The 22,752-nt window shown below is 41.3% G+C and overlaps 1 protein-coding gene across 23 annotated transcripts in view; it reads right to left on the bottom strand.

Moving 5' to 3' along the window:
• Positions 1-22,752, bottom strand: part of TRAK1 (trafficking kinesin protein 1) — a 149,937-nt gene that overhangs the window by 49,738 nt on the left and 77,447 nt on the right. Inside the window, exon 1 of one of the 23 annotated variants that reach the window (XM_083705611.1) lies at positions 20,497-20,831. The exons of 17 other annotated variants lie outside the window; for them this stretch is intronic. In XM_083705611.1, coding sequence (XP_083561737.1) covers positions 20,497-20,560 — 64 coding nt within the window. In that variant the 5' untranslated portion in view covers positions 20,561-20,831. Of the gene's footprint in view, positions 1-9,081; positions 9,605-20,496; positions 20,832-22,752 lie in introns of those variants that run through there. 5 more of the 23 variants (XM_083705622.1, XM_083705621.1, XM_083705615.1 and 2 more) reach the window with 5 other exon arrangements.

The raw sequence follows: 22,752 nt of genomic DNA, 5'->3' as shown, positions 1-22,752 counted from the left end.
GCACGCCCGTTGTTCGTTCCTACCATCTGGCATTCAGAAAGTGAGAAGGCTGTTTGGGTAAAAAAATCCCCCAGGCTTTTAAAAGAATATTTTTTACATTTCTCTGTTCTCAAACACAAGTGTTGAGTTTTCATCCGTAAAATAGGCAGATGGTTTCTGCAAAGACTTCCATGTGCTTAATTCCTTTATGAAGTGTGAGCGGACTAACTTTTTTGAGGTATCTAGTCAACATATAGTGCATTTTCTTGCTTTCCCATTGTTTTGTTCTGTGGTTGCAAGTTAACATGTGTTTAATGGGTACATGCAATAGTTGGAATGGGGGTTTGCGGGAGTGAGAGAGAGGGAGATGTCAGATGTTGAACAAAACCGTTTTTACTTTGAATATGTATATAAAAGCAGCAGTCGTCCCTGCCAACAGATTATATGTACATTTGGCCTTCTACTCCACCTGCAATGTAGAAAGCCATAGGTAAAGGGACCCCTGACCATTAGGTCCAGTCGTGGCCGACTCTGGGGTTGCAGCGCTCATCTCGCTTTATTGGCCAAGGGAGCCGGCGTACAGCTTCCGGGTCATGTGGCCAGCATGACTAAGCCGCTTCTGGCGAACCAGAGCAGCGCACGGAAACACCGTTTACCTTCCTGCCAGAGTGGTACCTATTTATCTACTTGCACTTTGATGTGCTTTCAAACTGCTAGGTTGGCAGGAGCAGGGACGGAGCAACGGGAGCTCACCCTGTCGCAGGGATTCAAACCGCCGACCTTCTGATCAGCAAGTCCTAGGCTCTGTGGTTTAACCCACAGCGCCACCCGCACCGTAGAAAGCCATCTTAGCACCTAAAGAGCTCAGTCAGCCTTGCAGCAAAAACCTACATTTGCCTAGAATTTGGTTTAAATTTGAACATAAGCATCTAACTAAGCATGTACAAATGTACCCTGAGTTTTTTAAGTACCTAGCGATGTTCCTGTCTTTAAGTTGTTTGTTTAACTAAAAAAAGAAGTAATCAAACAGAATTTTAAAAGCCACAAAGCAAAACAGTGAGGTGCCAGCCAAGCATTGCTGTTCTAACTCTAGCATGGTTGCCAATAAATAATTACCCATCTCTGAATGGGCAGCTTGTTTATCAAATCTCCACAGACAAGGCTTAACAGAGAGATAAGAATTGCAAGAGAAATATTAGAACAAGCAATTCGGCCAAGAGATTTGCCCTTTGTACGATATGAAGTACAGCTCCCAACGTGCCACTTGACACGTACTGAGTTTACAGTTTGAAACTACAGGTCAAACTAAGTCAGAAAATGCATTTAAGTCAAGAAGGGAAATATTTGAAATTCTTGAAGTATGCATTCAGTTCTTGGTCATACTATCATTCCCCCACTGCCACCACACACATTTAATATTTTACTGATTTTGTTATTAAAAAAAACAACCCACAAAGAAGAAAAAAATGTAAAATAAAAATGTAAACCATGAAGTGTCACAGACTGCAAGGGCAAAAGTACAAAGATACAGGGCAGCTCCAAAGAATAATAAAGAATTGACTCATACAAAAATTCCTTTTACAAATAACAAAGATATGTGCAAATAAAAGTATTCCCCACCTGTGAGTGCCATCATTATTCTGGATGAAGGTTCTAGAAAGTCTTAGATGAGCCAGAGATTTGCATATATGAGCAAACTGCATAATAAATAAAATAATGCAGGACAGCAAAACAAAAGGACACTAGAGCTCTCCACTTCAGATATTTTTTAATTTATGAGATATATTTTCAAGAAGAGCTATGTGCCAAGCCCTAGAGTACCAGCAATCCAAATTGTTAAGACTGAAAGTCTTCCAGGATTTGACAATGAAGCCTCAGGCTGCTGTTAAGAGATGAGAAATAAGTTGTTTACTTTTCAAGTCCCGTTCTGTTTCCAAAAGCACCAGGTGTAAAGATGGAGCAATAGCATGTTTAGTTATCAAAAAGAGCTCAATGAACACCTTACTGAAATTCTTTAAGAATAAATTAAGTTATTGGTGGTGGTATTATTATTATTATTATTATTATTATTATTTTACTATATGATTTTACCCTACAGTTGTCACGCTTCCCCAGCACATCTGGAATATTGGCTTCCATCACTTGTGGCAGTCTTTGGAAGAATCTCTTCAAAAATAATGGTTTCTCCCCCACTGAAACAGATTGTGGGCTTAAGGCAAAAAGAAAAGTCACATTGACTGGCACATTGGTTGGCAGGTACCAACAAGTGACAAGAAGGTGGGGCAGGGCAATGTTCAGTTATGGAGTTCCTTGTTCCAAGGGAGTTCCAAGGGAAACTTGTGAAAAGAAAGCAGAAACATAGTGCCCTGAGGACGACCCCCTCCTTCGGCAACTGAGTGCGCCTTCCCAGGTTTGTTGTTGTTGTTTAGTCATTTAGTCATGTCCGACTCTTTGTGACCCCATAGACCAGAGCACGCCAGGCACTCCTGTCTTCCACTGCCTCTCGCAGTTTGGTCAAACTCATGCTGGTAGCTTCGAGAACACTGTCCAACCATCTCGTCCTCTGTCGCCCCCTTCTCCTTCGGCCCTCCATCTTCCCCAACATCAGGGTCTTTTCCATGGAGTCTTCTCTTCTCATGAGGTGGCCAAAGTATTGGAGCCTCAGCTTCAGGATCTGTCCTTCCAGTGAGCTATCAGGGCTGATTTCCTTAAGGATCTTCTTGCAGTCCATGGGACTCGCAAGAATCTCCTCCAGCATCATAATTCAAAAGCATGAATGTATCTATCAAGAATGTATAATTTGCTGTTGAAATGGAACACTGAGGAAGAAACAGTAAAATCTGCAATGATAAAATGGGCACAAGATATAGGATATAATATTATGTTTGCTGACTGGGAGAAGTTGTGGACCACCGGGATTAAATTTACGGCATGTAATGCCCTAAGAGAGAATATTATGAAAATGATGTATAGGTGGTACATGACCCCAGTCAAGCTTGCAAAAATTTATCATCTGCCCTATAATAAATGCTGGAAATGTAAAGAAAATGAAGGTACATTCTTTCACCTTTGGTGGACGTGCCCAAGGATTAAGGTTTTCTGGGAGATGATCTATAATGAATTGAAAAGGGTATTTAAATACACTTTCCCTAAGAAACCAGAGGCCTTTCTCCTGGGCATAGTCGGCCAATCAGTGTCAAAGAAGGATAGAACTTTCTTTATGTACGCCACAGCAGCAGCAAGAACACTTATCGCAAAGCATTGGAAGACACAAGACCTACCCACTCTGGAAGAATGGCAGATGCAAGTAATGGACTACATAGAAATGGCGGAAATGACTGGCAGAATCCGAGACCAGGGAGAAGAGTCGGTGGAAGAAGATTGGAGGAAATTTAAAATCTATTTACAGAAACATTGTAAAATTTTTGAATGTTAATGACATTGAAATGAACTGAAGGGGTTCTAGCAATAAGGTAAAAAATAAGATTGGATTGATAATAGATAAATTAATTGGATATGAATTTGCTGAACTTATTTTTTAAAGGGATACAAAAAAGGGAGATGTGAGGAAGTCAGGAAAATAAGTGAATCAAAGATGAGAAATTAAAAAGAGGGATTTTTGTGTTTCTTTTTTTTTAGTGTGTTCTTTTTTTCTTTCTTCTTTTGTTTCTCTTTTTCTGCTTTTTTAGGTTAAATGTTTGTATTTTTTGTATTTTATAATTTTGTATCTCTGTGCAAGTTTTTTGTTTCTTTTATCCGTTTATTGTTATTTCTAAAACTTAATAAAATATTATTATTTTTTTAAAAAAAGCATGAATTCTTCGGCGATCAGCCTTTTTTATGGTCCAGCTCTCACTTCCATACATCACTACTGGGAAAACCATAGCTTTTACTATACGGACCTTTGTTGTCTCTGCTTTTTAAGAAGTCCCCAGGTTTAGTAGACCTCAAAACTATAGAAAAGGCACAGTGATCTATCTGTACTAGGGAAAGTGTGATCATTTCTCTTCCACTTCCCTTGATCTCACCACACCCTAGTGCAGTTGTCCCTTTTGTTTTCCTATCCTACCGGAGATGTCATCGGATACTCACAAAGAAGCAGGCAAAAAGCAGCCGTTTCCAGTGTACTGCACCTCCTCAAAGAAAGGGCAGCATGCCAGAGAGAGAAGTCTTGAGTCAAGTGGGATCTTGTGTGAGGCTGGGTGGGACAGGGGGTACATGTGGCTGAACTCAGGCAGGCAGCAGAGTTTGTGGTGGATGTCTCTGCATAAGGATTGCAAAAGAAAATGGGCTGAATACACAAGCTAATTGCTTGCTGGGGGGGGGCAGAGTAGGATGAGATGGATGGCAATATGCTTTTGCAGAGAACATATTTAATCTAAGGGGAAAGGGACAAAGAATGAAGGGGTAAGGAGATAACAAATTAAAATAAGAAGCCCCAGAGAACCAAATATGAACAAGAGAGCTAAAAAAACGAAACCCCAAAGGCCTGCTTTTGAAGGCAGAGGCATCTACTTCAACATACCTCTGAAATCCCCTCACTAATTTATATTCCCATTAGAACAATCATAAATTAAACTCTGAACTGCATATTTTTAATGAGTTCAGTGAGCACTGGGCTTTTATGTTGAAAAGAATGAGGACTTAAACTAGACCCTTCTCCAAAATCTCTGCACGAACTAGCATTTACACGTTTCTTTCCTATTATTCTTACTTGGTAAATTGGTGTTGTAAATTCTGTTGGCTTGGACTGGCTTGGTAGGATGGTCTGCAGCAGTAGCTTCTGTGTGAAACAGAATCAAGCTAGCAAGTGCCTTAGGTGAATTAAAGGAGTGGGGAACTCTTTTGGCACTGGGGACCAGATTTTTATCAGGGTAGGGCAAACTTTGCCAGGTGAGTGGGGCCATCCACCTATCACATGACACAACTATGACATCACATGACTGACAAATTGGCTACCTTGCCAAAATCCTTTGCAGTCCCAGTGATCAATCTAACCTCTCTCTTTCTTTCTTTCTTTCTTTCTTTCTTTCTTTCTTTCTTTCTTTCTTTCTCTCTCTCTCTCTCTCTCTCTCTCTCTCTCTCTCTCTCTGTGTGTGCATGAGTGAAGGAGAGCGAGAAAGAGAATTTCTTCATCACTGTGTGATGGAACAGTCTCTGTCAGAGCTGATATGCAAAGCAGGCACCTGTGCTCTGATGCACAGCATTGAAGAAAAGAACTAAGCCTGCTTGTTTTTGTTGCACATGCAGCAACAGCAAGCAGACCTGGTTTTTCAGAAACCCAGACGCATGCTGATCCTTTCTGGAGGTTAAAGGGATCATTGTGGAATGGGTTTTCCATGAAGGTCCTGCCTCATCAGCTGAGGCCAGCAGTACGTTGCCATCCCTGTCAGTATATAAATACATAAACAAATCCACCAGAACAGCTATGAGATACCGAGAGAGCCCCAGGAGAGGGCCATTCTGCCAGAACCAGTTTGGAATCTGAAGCAAGTACTTAGCAGAGAAGTTGTGTTCCCTCAGATATGCATTTGCCTGAAGATGCCTCCTGTCTTGCCAGTTTCTGTTGCATCTGGGGAACACACTTTTAGTAACCTTAAGATTATTAAGAACTACCTGCGTTCAGCAAACCATGCTATCATGCTTTCGCTGGAGAATGCAGTTGCAAAGCAAATAAATTATGCTGATGCAACTGATGACTTTGCACCTATGAATGCAAGAAATACATTCTTTGCTTAGACTTGCAATTCCTTTTGCACACACCTAAAGCAAGAGTAGGGGACGCAGGTGGCGCTGTGGCTTAAAGCCTCAGCGCCTAGGACTTGCCGATCGAAAGGTCGGCGGTTCGAATCCCTGCGGCGGGGTGCGCTCCTGCTGCTCGGTCCCAGCGCCTGCCAACCTAGCAGTTCGAAAGCACCTCCGGGTGCAAGTAGATAAATAGGGAAGGCGGGAAGGTAAACGGCGTTTCCGTGTGCGGCTCTGGCTCGCCAGATGCAGCTTTGTCACGCTGGCCACGTGACCCGGAAGTGTCTCCGGACAGCGCTGGCCCCTGGCCTCTTAAGTGAGATGGGCGCACAACCCCAGAGTCTGTCAAGACTGGCCCGTACGGGCAGGGGTACCTTTACCTTTCTTTAAAGCAAGAGTACCAAACGTTGCTCTCCTTTTGTTGTTTACTTCCTAACTTTTAATAAATGTTTACCTCTCCGAGGTAAATTTTGCCAATTCATCCTTGGCATAGAACGTGATTATTCTACTGCAGCCCAATACATAACTGAAGAACAAAATAATACCCTCCAGCATGGTTTAAAAGATTGTTTAACTGGCCAAATGCCTGGGAGAAGAGGAATGTTTCTGACTGGCACCTAAAGAGATGTAACGAAGGCACCAGGCGAGCTTCCCTGAAAGAGCATTCCACAAATGGGGAGCCACTGTCGAAAAGGCCCGTTCTCACACTGTCGCCCTCTGAACATCTCACGGAGGAGGCACATGAAGGAGAACCTCAGCTTATGATTGCAGAGTCTGGGTTGGTTCATATGGGGAGAGGTGATCCTTGAGGTATTGTGGTCCTGAGCCATTGGAGGCTTTCTAGGTCAAAACCAGCCCTTTGAATTGGGCCAGGAAAGTAATTTGCAGCCTGTGCTGTTGGACCAGGGTCGGTGTTATGTGCTTAAACAGACTTGCCCCGGTGAGCCACCTGGCCGCTGAATTCTGCACCAGCTGAAGTATCCAAACCATCTTCAGAGGCAGCCCTATGTATCACGTGTTGCAGTAATCTAACCTAGAGGTTACCAGAGCATAGACGACAGAAGTTAGGCTTTCCCTGTCCAGATAGGGGCACAGCTGGGCCAACTAGCCACAGCTTATGGAAGGCACTGTGTGTTTACTGACGCCACCTGAGCCTCTGGAGACAGCACGGGACCCAGATGTACCCCTAGGCTTTGTACCCACTCCTTTAGAGGGAGTGTACGCCCATCAAGACCAGAAAGCCTTCCAGCCAGCCAGCCAAGGGAACCACCCACTAACAGTGCTTCAGTCTTATCTGGATTGAGCTTTGGTATTTAAATAACTATTAAAGATACAGGAGTCTTCCATTTCAAATGTTGGCCGCCTCTGCCTCAGCACTTGTCAAAAGAATTCTAGCAGCTCATGATACTAGGTAGAAATTGTCCGTGGCCCTTTCCACCGAGAATATTTGTGTGTCTTCTTTTTAAGAGTCTGGGTAGTTCCCGACCATGCCATACTCTGCGTAGCCCCAGTGGAATCAATGGACTCAAGTCTGGCATGGTTAACTTAAGTCCATTTACTTTAATGGGCCTACTCTGACTCAGAAGGTAGAGGGGTGGTTTCCGAATATCTGCTTCTTAACAATGGATCTTTGTTAAAGAGGCTTTTGTGCTGTTTGATTTGCTCTTCCTTTCCCCCAGCTTTTCTGGAAGTGTTAGAGCCCTGGTAAACTTTTTTTTTTTTTTTTTAAGGCTGCATGCGTTTTTGCCCTTTGCATAGCAATGAGCATGGCTGGTAGTGGGCAAGGTCATTAAAATGCAACATATTTAACACAGAGACACACAAAATTATTTTGCACTGGAGCATTTGCATTCCTAAGATTATCACAATATTGCCATGCAACACAGCTACGCACAACACTATATTGATTTGGTTGGGGGGATTTTTACACCTTATAAGCAGAATGACTGCAAAACATTTTTTAATAGCTCTTCCTTATGGAAACAAGAAAGAAAGAGAAAAAGAAAACCTGGTTTACCATGTGCGAGTAAGGCAGTAGCAGGGATTGACATTCACCAAATGTTTACTGAAATGAGAATCACTGGCTTACAAACATTAGCAGCCTGTCTCGGGAGTAATCTATTCTTCCCATGCCATATGTTGCACTGTTCATAAGAAACCAAATTTTAGTGCTCCTTGCGTAATGAACTTTCAACCCCAACTCCAAGGATCATCTTACTCTATCTTTCCTTTACAGCTGCGGAAAGAAACGCAGTCACAATGTATTGCCCAAAACACATTCTGTGTTAGGGCTACAAGGAACACAGAGATTTGTTCCTCGCTACTTCTGTTACCCATGTTATCTATACTGCTCCAGAAAATGCAGGTAAGTAGCTGCCTCCTGCTACTGTCAGTTTATGAATCCCTTTTCGTTGTTCACTCCCACAATCATTGGGTTGCAGAGCGACATAAGAATCATTCTGAGAAGGGTTGTGTGTCCACTAACAATTTGAGAGTGTGCATCACATGTGCAAAGTTACAACTACAGCAGCATGTAGAGCTTGGCAGAAACATGTCAGATAACCCCACATCCTGTCAGGCAACCCAAAATCATGCTCAAAACCAACTCATAAATGATACTCTAAGAAGAAAGATGGTGGGATTCAGAAGGAGCATCTGCTCTTCCCTGCCCCAACAGAGCACATGGCTATTTTCTCTTGTCTCCTCTCTTACGCTCTTCCCTAACTCCAGGTACACAGGGGAGTGTCTGTCTGCTTAGGGACCACGGAACCCAAACACTAGGGAACATGTGGTACACTCTCAATTTGTGCTGGAATTTGTCTCTTGCCAAAGACAACCTGCTCCTACACAGAAGCCACCCAGTCCTATCTGATTATAAAAGACAAAAAAAAAGCACCTGGTCTTCACAGGCGCATGAGACAACCGAAGGGCTAAATATTCAGTCACATATTTCTACAACTTATTGGTACATATTCCGCTACACACACTCTCTCTCTTTCTCTCTCCTGGCCAAGGTATGTGTTTCACCATTCAGAGACAAATGATCCAATTGAAAGAAAAATATAATTGGCCCTTAGAATGTAGTCCGCCTAGAGTGAACTACCAGAATTGAACTACAAGTAAACCACAAGGTACATGTAGCATCAAATCAGAGAATATTAATACTTTAATAAAAGTTTCATTTTACAGGCTAAAACCACAATCTCCGACAAAACGTCTGAATAAAATTGATTTGAAGAAGACTGAAAAGGTACTTTTCTTTACAATCCCAGTGCCAAAGTAGTGTGATTGGGATAAACATATTGAGACAGAAAACCAATTTCATGCATTAAAATGTAAGTAGCAGATAAGTAGTACCTTCTTCCAAGATATCAAGGTTGTCGCAACATCTGTGCTTGCATTCAGTGACATGATCATCGTATTCAAAGCTTTCTTCTTCATTGATTGATTCGTTCAGTGACATGGCTAAAATCATCCTTGAGAAGGAGCCCTGTAGTCTAATGCCCTGAAAAGGGACAAGCCATCTTCACGGAGGCTACATCCACAGAGCAGTTCAATTAAGGTTTCCACAGAGCAGAAACCAACCTCCTTGCTCAACATACTCCAACTAGAATGGTGAGCTAAGTCTGCATACTATGATCACCATAGCACAGCTGGAGAAAATAATACAGAAGGATGGGGGATGGAGAACCATCTGTCTAATTGTTACTAGGAATAATCCATGCACTGTTTACAAAACCAGATTAGACTCCAGTTACATTTCTTTGGATGCAACTGTTTCAACGCAGCAAAATCAACTGCTAAGCAAATTCTCCCTTTAAAGCAGTATCTGCTTAAACCTGTCGTATTTCCTCCCCACGCCAGACACAAGTGGTAGTTTCCTACAAGTTTCATAGCAACCGTACCAGGAAATACACACAAATAAAAAGAATGTTACATGGCGTGGTGAAGGTAGGGAGGGCGGGGGAAATTACCTTTGGAATACATTGCCTAACCTTCAAACAACAGATTTCTAAAGGGAGGAAACAGGAACCACGTACAGGTGCAATTTGGGAGTTAATACGATGCAGGGCTTCAGAATACGCCAGACTGAAACTACTCAAAAAAGAATCTACCTTTACATTATCACTATGGTTTCAAACTATCATGGGAATAAGAAACGCCAGAATTTATGCTGTTTTCTACCACATCTTACATATATAAGATGGCCAAACCCCTTTCTGTCATTTTCCCCTATTATATGGTTGTTTCAATTGGGAACTGGTATGTCAGAAACTTGGGTGTGGAGTAACAAATTCAAGGTTCAGGCTGCAATCCTAAAGGAGTTAATTAGGAAGTAAGACCAACTGAACTTACTGTTAAATAAAAATGGATCAAATAGAAATGGGAATTTGAGGGAATTTCAAAGCACTGAGCCACCAAAGAAAAACATTTATTATACCCTTTACATGTAGTTATGGGATACCTCTCTATTTTGGATGACGTAATATATGGAATGGTTCTGTGATGACCACCACACAGATACTCATACGATATCTGAAACAGTTTTCAAAAATGTATAAATCCAAATCAAATAAGTGTTGGAAATGTAAAGAGAAAGGTTCGTTTTACCATATGTGGTGGTCTTGTAGTAGGGTTAAAGCTTACTGGGAAATGATATATAATGAATTGAAAACGATGTTTAATATAACGTTTATAAAAAACACACCCCAGAAGCTTGGCTTTGGGGAATTATAGGGATGGAACTACTGAAACTGCATAGAAACTTATTCATGTATGCTACTAAAGCAGCAAGAATGTTACTTGCCAAAAATTGAAAGAAGCAGAAGTCCCAGCAAAGGAAGAATGGATACAAAAACTGTTGGAATACGCAGAAATGGCGAAACTTACCAGTAGAATAAGACATCAAGATAACAAACTTTTAAATAAAAGAATGGAAATGTTTTTTGACCATTTACAGATAAATTGCAAACAGATAAGAACATTGGCAGGATTGTGGTAATAACCTGCAGTTTTATGAGAGTATATATTTAAAGTAGATGAATAAATGAGCAAATTAAGTTAATTTGGATATGCAGAAGATATCAAAAATAAATTTAAGGAAGCGCAGAGAGGCGCTGAAGGAAGTCAAGTTTTGAAATCTTAAAATGATTGTAAAATTAGTGAAATGTATAAACCTGAAAAACATAAATAAAAATAAAAATGAAGCAAGTTTTCAAAATGAAAATGTAAAATGAAATAGTTAATTAAATGATGTTAATAAATAAAATAAATAACATTTATTTTATTATAAATAAATAAAATTTATAAATTTATAAATAAATAAAATTTATAAATAAATAAAATAAATAAATAATAAATAAAATAAATAAAATGATGTTAATTAAGATTAAGAGTCACACTGCCATCCATCTTCACTCACGCTTAAGGCAAACTTGGGTTTACCATTTAGGAGGGAATCTGGCGGGAAATTAGAGGGGTTGAGAGGATACAATCTCACAGACCACACCTAATCCCTCAAAACACAGCTAAAAACTGAGTCACATCTCTTGAAGGCAGCATAGAGGTCTTAGGAAGAAAGGTGAGGGTTGATTCACAAATGTGTGCTTCATCTCAACACGTCTCACAGAGGAACAACATGCACGTTCTACCACTGAAAAATATTACCTTCAAGGCAATACACACTGCCTTACCTATAATACCCAATGTGTGAATGTTTATGGCATTTAAGGATGATTTGCAACTCAATTCAGACACACTCAAGGAGCGAGATAGTAACACACAGCACACTTTCAGAAAGCAAAGGTTCTGAACTTTCAAAGCAGAACAAAAAAGAAGTTGTCCCACAATGAAAGCTAGGATAACAACTTGACTGGGTGTTATAACGTCAACAATGTTTAGGCAACACAATGACCATATATATACGTAATAGACAATCTTTATAGAATTCCTTCAAACAATAACAAGTTCAAAATGAAATCTTAGACTCCAAGTCTCTGAAAGTCTTTAAATTAAGAGAGTTCCAAACTTTGTACGATGAAAGATAAGCTGTCCAACACTGAACAGAGATTCTGGATATTGACTGCTGTTTTGCAGATCTTCGTCAGGATGGTGGGAGACTATAGAATTGTTTCATAAACCCATCTTATTTCAAATGAATATAGGGATGTGAATGGAAATATCAAATGCTGTGGAGCAGTGCTCATGTGATAATACAAGTTTGTTTGGATACTGCGTGTTATAACAGGCAGGGAGTAAACATTTGGAACGTGTGCATGGAAACAAAAGTGGGCAACTTGTAACAAACAAACATGATGTAAACCTTAAAGGTTATCATGTTATGCTTGATTAACATGAATACATCTGTAGTCTTTTTTATCGAGCATCACAAAAGACCTTTTGTGACTAAAGGTATCGTCGATATGCAATGTTTGTATTTGCTAGTGCTAAGATAGCTGCAGAATATATTTTTCACTAGCCTCAAAATGGTTTAGGGACGTGGGTGGCGCTGTGGGTTACACCACAGAGCCTAGGGCTTGCCGATCAGAAGGACGGCGGTTTGAATCCCCGCGACAGGGTGAGCTCCTGTTGCTTGGTCCCTGCTCCTGCCAACCTAGCAGTTCGAAAGCACGTCAAAGTGCAAGTAGATAAATAGGTACCGCTCCGGCGGGTAGGTAAACAGCGTTTCCGTGCGCTGCTCTGGGTCACCAGAAGCGGCTTAGACATGCTGGCCACATGACCCGGAAGCTGTACGCCTGCTCCCTCGGCCCATAAAACGAGGTGCGCGTTGCAACCCCAAAGTTGGCCATGACTGGACCTAACGGTCAGGGGTCGCTTTACCTTTACAAAATGGCTTAATCAAGGCTCTGATCCTATAACTTGGGAGTGGGGAACCTGTGGCCCTCCAGATGTTTTCGGGCCTCAGCCTTTGCCAGCATGGCCAATGGTACGGAATCATGGAGATTGTAGTCCAATATCTGAATGGGCATTAGCTATTCCTGCTATGCTGTTTACCTAAGAGGTGGCTCCACTGAGCTCAGTGGAACTTCCTATTTTTTCTCCTGGAAGTTATATTCAATTAAAGTCTACGGTGCTTAAAATTATTATATGTAGCTGTCTTAACCTGGGCCACTTCTCCTGCAGAATGAGGAACTTCCACAAATTATCCAGAAGGTAATTAACGTGATTGCTACAGGTGAACAAAATAACCAAGTCTGCAGAATCAAAACTCATTTTTTGACATAACTACAGGAAGAAATAATTATAAAGTCTTGGGTGCAAAGAACTACTTAGCTACTTTAGGCAAGCCCAAAGGCTTGGGCATGCACCATGGGATTTCTGAAGTAATTTATTTCAATGGAAGACTCCTATGCTGTCACAATTTACTTTTCAAGTGCAAAAATGGTTTGACATGCAGCACGGCTGGGCTTCTGTTTAAGACATGTGAATGCAAAATTCTCTGGAGTTGCCTGGTTCTTTGTATCTGGGTCTGAGTAAAGGCAATGTAACCATGCAGACTTTTTTTTACAGATTTTCAACAAGAGTTCCTGGCATTTTGTTTTATATTCTGTTTTAAAAGCTTCTCTCTTACTTTTCATCTTCTAAGACACTCAAAACAACAAGCAGGATAGAAATACAAGAGAGATCAAAACACCACAGTAGCATTAGAATGATAAAATCAGCTGTCAGAACAGGTAAGAACAGTAAAAAGTAAAAATCCGGTTGCTCAGAAGTTTGGGAACCTATCTTTCGTCAAAAGGCAGTATATATTTTTATTAAATAAAAAATATAAAGGCTTTGTGTAAGATTTCATTGTTTGTTTGATCCAAGCGCTGTCTGCAAAACTCAACACAGCAGCAAGTGAAGCAACAAGAAAATTTGTCCATGACACCAGCAGAGGAAATTCAAATATATGCACTTAATAGACTGTTAACTTTCTGTAAAAAGAAATGTAGTAAGAAATGGAAATCTTTCCAAACAATTGCACTGCATTATGTAGCCCAGCTCTTCAAAGTATTTTGTGCAGCCACCCACGTCCTTCTGTTTAGCTCTTAAATAAGATAATGGGTGCTTGTTTCTCTGTTACTGACACACCTTCTTTTTGTATGTGTAGAGGATGTTGTTTGCTTAATGCTGTCCCCAGTGACGATTTGCAGCTTCATGTACTATGTAAATATTTCATTATTTGAAAAGATAAGCAAAGATAAGCAATAAACTTTCCACAGTTTCATACAGAAAGAGACGACATTCAAGAAGCTGGAAATAGCACGTATGTCAATCAAATGTATGTAGAATCACAGAACTGTAGAGTTGGAAGAAACCACAAGAGTCATCAAGTCCAGCCCTCTCCAATGCAAAAATCTTCTGGCCAGTGTGGGGTCAACTTGAACCCATGACCCTGAGATTAAAAGTCTCATCTCGCCCTTCTTTGTATTTTAGTGTATTGTATTGTGTTTTGTTGGAAGCCGCCCAGAGTGGCTGGGGGGACCCAGCCAGATGGGTGGGGTATAAATAATAAATTTATTATTATTATTATTATGACTTCTGAGGAAACTCTGCATATTTCAGGTTATACAATTTTATTCTCACAGGAGTCTTATGAGGAAGAGATAGCATGATTTTTCAAAAAAGGAAGCTTTTAAAAGAGCACACACATACAGCTTGTGAACTACAGTGGTACCTCAGGTTACATACGCTTCAGGTTACATACGCTTCAGGTTAAAGACTCTGCTAACCCAGAAATATTACCTCAGGTTAAGAACTTTGCTTCAGGATGAGAACAGAAATTGTGCTCCAGTGGCGCGGCAGCAGCAGGAGACCCCGTTAGCTAAAGTGGTGCTTCAGGTTAAGAACAGTTTCAGGTTAAGAACAGACCTCCGGAACGAATTAAGTTCTTAACCCAAGGTACCACTGTATTTCAAATTGACACTCAACACACACTGCAATGGGTAACATGAAGGCCTCACATCATTCCCTTGTCAGTTCCACAGCTCTGTAAGCAAAAGATTCAACTGCAAAGTTTACCATTTAAATGGTGGTTCCAAGATTCTGCACAGAACTGTCATTTCCTGCAATTTTCTCGAGGCAGATGACAGATATCTGAAACAGAGTCTTTCTGTGGTGGTACAGAGATTGTGGAATATATCCTTCACTTCTGCCAAATTTTTGATGGTTGTTGAAGACTTTCATTTTGGACACTTTCTGTTTGTGATTGCGTCTTGCAATTTCCTGACTGAGGTTTTTAAATCTGTGACTCATTCACATGCTCCACTGTTAATTTTCTTTTTGTAAGTAGTGCAATATTAATGTTTTTTGTTAATTTTTGAAACCACTTTGTGGTCTAATATGACCAGGGGGGAAAAACCCAGCAAAAACCTGGGATAAAAATAAATAGATCCCGGTGGGAAATGACAGTTGTAAGCATGGCTCAGAACCATCATTTCAAGTTGTGGAGCTAGACAGCAACCTGAGTTGCCTCCTTGGGAGTGAGCTGGACTCTTTTATACCCCTGTTTCTCTTCCTTGCAACCGTGTTTTCTGGAGTGAGAGTACCTAAAAAAGCCCTTGAGGATTTTCAACCATTTGTAAGGAATGATCGAAAACTTCAGGTGGCTGTGAGTCAAAAGGTGGGGTGTTTTCCTATCTCTGTTGTGAGGAAGGGGAGACAGAGAATGAGTGTGGCAGGCCTACCTTGGATACAATGTGAGGAAAGGCAAAATGCAGAGTTGACGCAATGCAAGAATGAAATAAGGTAAGCCACTTAGTGGGATTGAGAGGTCTGAACCTAAGTGTCCCTGTTCCAAGCCCAACACTCAAACACCTCGAGCAACAGTTTAATGTACAAACTCAATAAGCATTATCTTTATGTGTGTTGGATATCTCTGGTGCAGATATGCTAAATATCCAAACTGCCCTGGAGAAAACACAAATGGGAGGATCCCTTTGAGGTATGTAGGAAAATCAGACAAACCTGGCTGGCTGGCTGCTTCCCTTCAATCTAGGTTCTATTGTGTATTGTATTCAGAACACATATGCCCTCAGGTGGATTGGAGAGGAAGGGTAGACATAAATAACAATAATAATCCTCTTTGCCTCTACCTCTTCTTCAGGTACGGGATAAGGCCCCCCAAAAAGGCATAAAACACAACAAACCCTAAACTTCTTTTCTGAAGGCCTACACGTTAACATGATTTAAATTTTATTCATAAAACCCCATTAGGCAAGAGTTGCATTTTATCAACTGCCTCATGTACAATTCTGATAAGAGATCTGTTTTAAACACTTCTAAATATTGTATTTATTTTGTATTAAATATTGTATTGTATTTTATACTTTTATTTTATTGTATTGTATTTTATACTTTTAAATATTGTATTGTATTTAAATATTGTATTTATAAATATTGTATATAAATTGTTGTCACCTACCTTAGGACCTCATGGTAAAGGACAAGTAATAAACAGAATAAATGATAGCAACAATAATTTATGACACAACAAATATGAAAGTTTGCTTGTTTGCTTCCAGATGTCACATCAAAGAAATCTTTGCTAACATGTGGCAACTTGATATCAGGTAGCTGTCTGGCTAAAACAGTGAAATTCTTCTTGTCTGAGTGCCATGAGACAGGAAGACAGTTTTCCTTATATTATATTCATAGATAAGATAGTAACTTGCTAGTAAGTGTGTGTCAAGCAAAGCATGCAAGAATTACCTAGATCCACTAGGCCCGAAAATGTCCCTGGGTCAAGTAAAATTCAGTAGGTTATCTCAGAGAGTTGAGCAAAGTGATCTGAGCTACATGTCACATAGGAGGCAGCAAAAAATTCAAAAACAAAAGGAATCTTTTCAGCATCAGTAAGCATATGAACCTTGGGGAAAACAAAACCCATCTGCTCTGCCTAGAGAAATCTATTTTAAATAGTTCTGACTGCAGTAAGATGAAAGTGTTGAAGAGAAAACTTAAGATATAACTGAATTGAAATGATAAAAAGTAGAAGGGACCAGAAGGCCACCAACATAAATATTATCTTCCTGGTCTAGGGCAGGGTCCTGTACCAACCAGTCCTTTCCTAAATTTCACAACTAATTCAGAGTAAAGATTAACACAGGATTAGCTCACCTTTCAAATTCTGGCACATAATGGGTGTATACAAATGTATGGAGAAAGGCTGGGCTGATGAGAACCACCAATATGGAGGTCCCTGCTAGATTTTCTATGGAACTATGTAAGTGGCGCTGTGGGTTAAACCACAGAGCCAAGGCTTGCCGATCAGGAGGTCGGCATTTCGAATCCCTGCGACGGGGTGAGCTCCCGTTGCTCAGTCCCAGCTCCTGCCAACCTAGCAGTTCGAAAGCACAGCAAAGTGCAAGTAGATGAATAGGTACCGCTCTGGCGGGAAGGTAAACAGCGTTTCCGTGCGCTGCTCTGGTTCACCAAAAGTAGCTTAGTCATGCTGGCCACATGGCTGTTCACCGGCTACTTCGGGCAAAAAAGCGAGATGAGCGCCACAACCCCAGAGTCGGTCATGACTGGACCTAATGGTCAGGGGTCCCTTTACCTTTATGTAAGTTACATTTAAGGATTTGGTAATGTTCCAGCCCACAAAAGAGAAAGCAAACAAAATGCACCACACCTGCGTTAGAGAAGGCAGAACAAAACCAAGTAATGGTGCAAAGCCACAAGCCAAAGGAAAGGCAAAAGAAATGCTACAGTTGTGCGCTCATCTTTCATTAAGACAGGACAAGGCCAGAAGATCATCTGCCAGCAGGAAAGAACACAAAAGCTGGGACAACTGGGGAGCAGGTTTTCCTGTTTCACTCCACCTGGGCCTTACTCCCGTAATAACTACCATTGAAGGCAAAGTTGGCAGGAGAACCCATACCCACCGCTTGATTGCCATCAGCCAGCCTGAGAAGGCCAGAACGTGAGTGGCAGCTGCCCTCCCTGAACTGTCCGCTCTAGATGGGGTTGCATATCTGTAGCTTCTGAGTTTTCCTGAATTCACTGCTATCTTTGGAGGCACAGGTGGCCTCAGTGTTATGGAGTGCCTTCTACAAGCTATTTCCCTAACCGGACTGTGGATTCAGTAATCTATGCTCTAGTAACCTCCAGGCGAGATCACTATGTGCGGGGCTGCTTTTGGTACAGAACGTGTACAACAAGACTATGGCCACAGGACTGCTCAGGGGGTGAGCATTTAGCACTACTTCTGCACAGCTACCCTGATTTCCAAGGCCAATTCAAAGTGCTGGTTCTAACCCACAAAGTCCTATATGTCTCAGGCGGCCAATACTGAACAAAATGCCTCTCCCAAGTTGAACATGCCCAGACCATCATCTGAGCTCCTCTTCCAGGTGCCCCCTCTTCAATAGGCTGGGAGGATGGCAACAACAGGATCTTGGGGGGTGGCAGCCCACCTTTCTATGGAATGATACCCCAAGGAAAACCCACCTGGTGCCAATGTTAACATCCTTTTGTGCCAAGTTAAGACATACCTCTTCTCTTAGGCTTCTGAGGAATTATGATAACCAATTGTACACTTTTTTCGGGGGAGCGAGGTATTGTTTTATTGTTAAACTTGGTCGTTCTTAAAATTATATACACATGATGCCTAGAATTTTTTTGTATTAGGCAATTAATAAAATCAAATGCCTACTACTACTACTACTAATTCTGAACACTGAAACCTGGAATAAGGAGTTTGGATCCACTAATGGCCCTACCTGCCAATTTGTCCCCAACACTGCCATTTTGAAGGTAATATACATTATATTGCATATGCTGAAAGACAGAACGCTAGACTGCGAAAGTTAATTAGCATTCTTTACTGATTTATTCTCATATTCTCGCCTTTAAAATTCAAGTGATCTTTATATCATTTTCACCAAGTCATACCATATTTTGAGCACAAGTATTCTGGCGTATGTGTACCACAGTGCTGCAAATCTAAATTAATGAAGAAATCATTTAAATGGAAAACTGATGGTTCCTTGGACATCCCTAACTAGATGCATTTCATCATGTCATTTGAAAATTAGGTCAAACTCCTATTCTTCAAAGACAGTAGATACAATTCATGAAGCCAAACTTATTAAAAAGAGGAGTTTGTCCTTTTATCTAATGCACGAGACTTTTGAAGCTATTAAGATTTTGGGGGGATCCTGACCAAAGTTTTGTTATCCATGGCACACTAGTAATACGTGCCATTTATAATGTCTCTATATAAATTCCTTTACTAGATATGTATTTTGAATTGTTTAGTAAGCATTATGGAGGGTGGAAGAAAGACAATCTGTTCAAGAGACAAAACCATAACCCCTGGCTGGGCCAGTTTAAAACCAGCAAAGTTGCAATCCTACTAATCCTCCACCCTGTAATTTATTACGCCTATCACCCAGCATACTTTCAATTAACAAGTTCTACGTGGTCAGAAATTCTGAAAAACAGGACAGTGTAATTTTGACAACAAAACTGTTGTGGTGAGATTTAAAATAGGGAAGAGTTCACGGTTTTATTTCAACAGCATCAGCCATTTTACTTTCAGTTTTTTTCACCTAAAATCTCTCAGAAAGTTTCTGAAAATCAGCTTAGCAATGTGAATGGCAGAGTAGTGAAAAGGAAAAGTGTAGCTGTCAGAGTATTAAGCATTCAAAACAGGGCCAGTAAACCATAAGAAATTTTATCAGTCAGATTAACTCTTTAAAGGACAAATTCATAGAGAAAACAAATGCTATAACAAGTATTTTCCCCTCACATATATGCATTCTAGGTATGGATCTTTTGCAGACACTGAATTTAATATTTACATGAGGAGCTCGTCAGTTTCTCAAGGCTTGTAGGCAGAAAGAGGTTTTTTGTGTGAAATTCAGGCTAGTACTCTTTATATTTTACCTGTGTATTTGAAAGTTTGCTCTTATCCTAGACTACGCTAGATCTTTGCACTGAAATGTAATTCCTGGTTATTGCTATGCTCATCTCAGTCACCACCTTGCTCTCGCTATAATCATGATCCTTCTTTATTTATTAAAACTAATATCCAGGCCAACAGCACAGCAATACCTTTGTGGCCTCTGTATCTCCATCTTGGGCTCCCATTCAGTTCTGTGGCCAGAATGAGAAGATTTGACTTTCCCGCAAGGCAGGTGGTGCAGTTTCAGCCCCTCCTCCTTCCTCACACCCACCTTTATCACGAGACTCATGATCACACCCAGGGTGATGAAAAAGGCACTGCCATCCTGGCAGAAAACAGAAAGTTCGAGAGGAGCTGACAAAGGAGACCTGATCCCAACGTTCAAACCTAACGATTTAGGCAGAAGCAGTTGCTCTAATCGTTTCCCACAATGAAGATTATATATACGAAACTCAGCTGTCTCTGCCTGGCAGCCTTTAATATATGCTGTGCATCTTGCCACATCTCACACTAGGATATGTGCCTGTTATAACACAGACTTCCCATTCCCACTCACCGTAGCAAATTGAGTGTGTATTGAAGCTTGAGCTGTAGTAGCAGCAATCACAATAAGCATTTAGCAGTAATTTTCTCTTGCTGAAAAGATCTTCCAGTGCGTATGGACTGCTGCCACTCCCACTGGCAAAAAGCCCTACAGCAGTCTCCTGTACCATGCCTTCAATGTATGATAGGAAACGCCAAAAGCTGCCTACCTTAGCTGCACAGCCCCACAGCAGTTCTCCCAGTATAGAAGACAGAAAGACATACATTAGAAGGTAAAGCCCCTATTCACAGGCATGCCATAAAGAGCAGATAATTACCATCCGTACATTCCTCATAATACCAGTCCAGCTCATAGTAATCCGCTTCAATGAATTTCTGCATAGTCCGCTATCTCCTTGGGCAACGTAGGAGAGGAGATTTTATACAGATGCTTCAGAGGTCAAGTGAAGCACAGCCATGCCTCCCTGCCTTTGCAGAACTGCATTCTGCCAAGGAGCTCGGAGACTGCCGGCGAGAGGCTGGACATCTTCAGCCCGAAGCGGGAGCCGAAAGGGAAAGGGGCAGACCATGAAAAGGAGAAAATAAAAACTTCAAAAAATAAAAAAGGGAGAGGTTTGTTGCAGCATCTGACCAGTGCCTGCTCTAATAAAGAAGGCTTTACACAGGAGCTGGGAATGGGAGTTAACAAAACCGTCCTATCAAAAGGCTCAGACTCTGACGTTGGAGACACACAGCACCACTTGGGGGTTCCTAACTCATTCCTTTGCCGCTCCACTCCTCGCATCTCTTTCGGTCCAATATGTTGCCATGGAGACCAGTTGGCTCCGAAAGAGATGCAGCGATGGAGGGAGGAAATGCAATTCTGCTGTTTCTTACTACGCTGGCTGGGATGTGTCTCACCAGAAGACACAAAACAGAGGGAAATGCTTCCCACGGCTATAACACAAAGAGATCCAACTTAAGCTCCAACTTGTTACATGGCAACATCAGGTTTTGATCACTTAACACATCACTGTATCTTAATATGTACACCTAACACAATGCTGAAACAAACCTGCATGGGTTGTGTGTGTGTCCCACACCCAAAAATGTGGGTAACTAAAGCTCTTTCCTTTGAACCAGTGATCCATTTTATCAAGTGCCTAACTTCTGTGAGAGCACAAAAAGGATTACAGCCAACTACAGCCATTTTGTACAAACTGGAATACAGTAACCACCTCCTTCCTCTCCCTTCTCTCTCGAAATATTCCTAAAAATCTAAGCTTGCCATTAGTTTGCAGATGAAATTAGGAGCACGCATCTGTTCAGATATGCAAACTGATGATCTGTTGCAGGAGATTAAAATAGAACTTGGATAAGCAAATGAATAAACACATCCTGCTGGACAATATAATGAAGTTCTTAACCTTTAATGTTGTTATATACACTCTGTGTTTATTTGGCTTTTGCTACAACACTCCACCCCTCAGTAGTGTGTGTGTGTGTGTGTGTGTGTGTGTGTGTAGATTTCACAATCATCTGGAGCGTTTGCTGGGCATGTTTAGCCTGCAGAAGAGGAGGTTAAGGGGTGATATGATAGCCATGTTCAAATATATAAAAGGATGTCACATAGAGGAGGGAGAAAGGTTGTTTTCTGCTGCTCCAGAGAAGCGGACACGGAGCAATGGATCCAAACTACAAGAAAGAAGAAAAATTCCTTCCAGTAGCACCTTAACGACCAACTAAGTTAGTTCTTGGTATGAGTTTTCATGTGCATGCACACTTCTTCAGATACCAAGTGTGCAAGTGTGCATGCACACGAAAGCTCATACCAAGAACTAACTTAGTTGGTCTTTAAGGTGCTACTGGAAGGAATTTTTTTTGTTTTGACTATGGCAGACCAACACGGCTACCTATCTGTAACTACAAGAAAGAAGATTCCACCTAAACATTAGGAAGAACTTCCTGACAGTAAGAGCTGTTCAACAGTGGAATTTGCTGCCAAGGAGTGTGGTGGAGTCTCCTTCTTTGGAGGTCTTTAAGCAGAGGCTTGACAACCATATGTCAGGAGTGCTCTGATGGTGTTTCCTGCTTGGCAAGGGGTTGGACTCGATGGCCCTTGTGGTCTCTTCCAACTCTATGATTCTATGATTCTATTCAATGATTCTCTGTTTAGATGGAGAAGCAAAGAAATCCAAACAGATCCTTTTTTGATATACACATAAAGAACAGGCAGCAGAGAAGAAACCAGAGAACCACCGTGGGAACAAAGGCGGAGGTGGAAGTGGCAAAAGGGAGAAAAGCAGTGGCAAAACTCAGACTAGACTTGGCAGAAGGATCAGGGTAGGGCTGCCCGGAGAAGGGCTCAGAAATTGGCTGGCTGGATACTCTTAATGGTGACCAGAAAAATGAAAAAGGTGACGTCTAAAGTGACACAGGAGCTGTGCAGTTTAATCCTCTTCTCTCACATGAAACTTAAAAAGAGAGGAGAAGGAATTGGAACAGATAGGGGAATTCTAACAGTGCAGGCCGAGTGGTTACTAGAGGAGGGAAAGATGGGCTGTGGCTGACTGTATGTGACATGTTGTGAAAGG

Source organism: Podarcis gaigeae (assembly GCF_964106915.1).
Source record: "Podarcis gaigeae genome assembly, chromosome: 12".
Lineage (NCBI taxonomy): Eukaryota > Metazoa > Chordata > Lepidosauria > Squamata > Lacertidae > Podarcis > Podarcis gaigeae.
The sequence above is the reverse complement of the archived record's forward strand: the minus strand, read 5'-3'. Positions and strand labels throughout refer to the sequence as shown.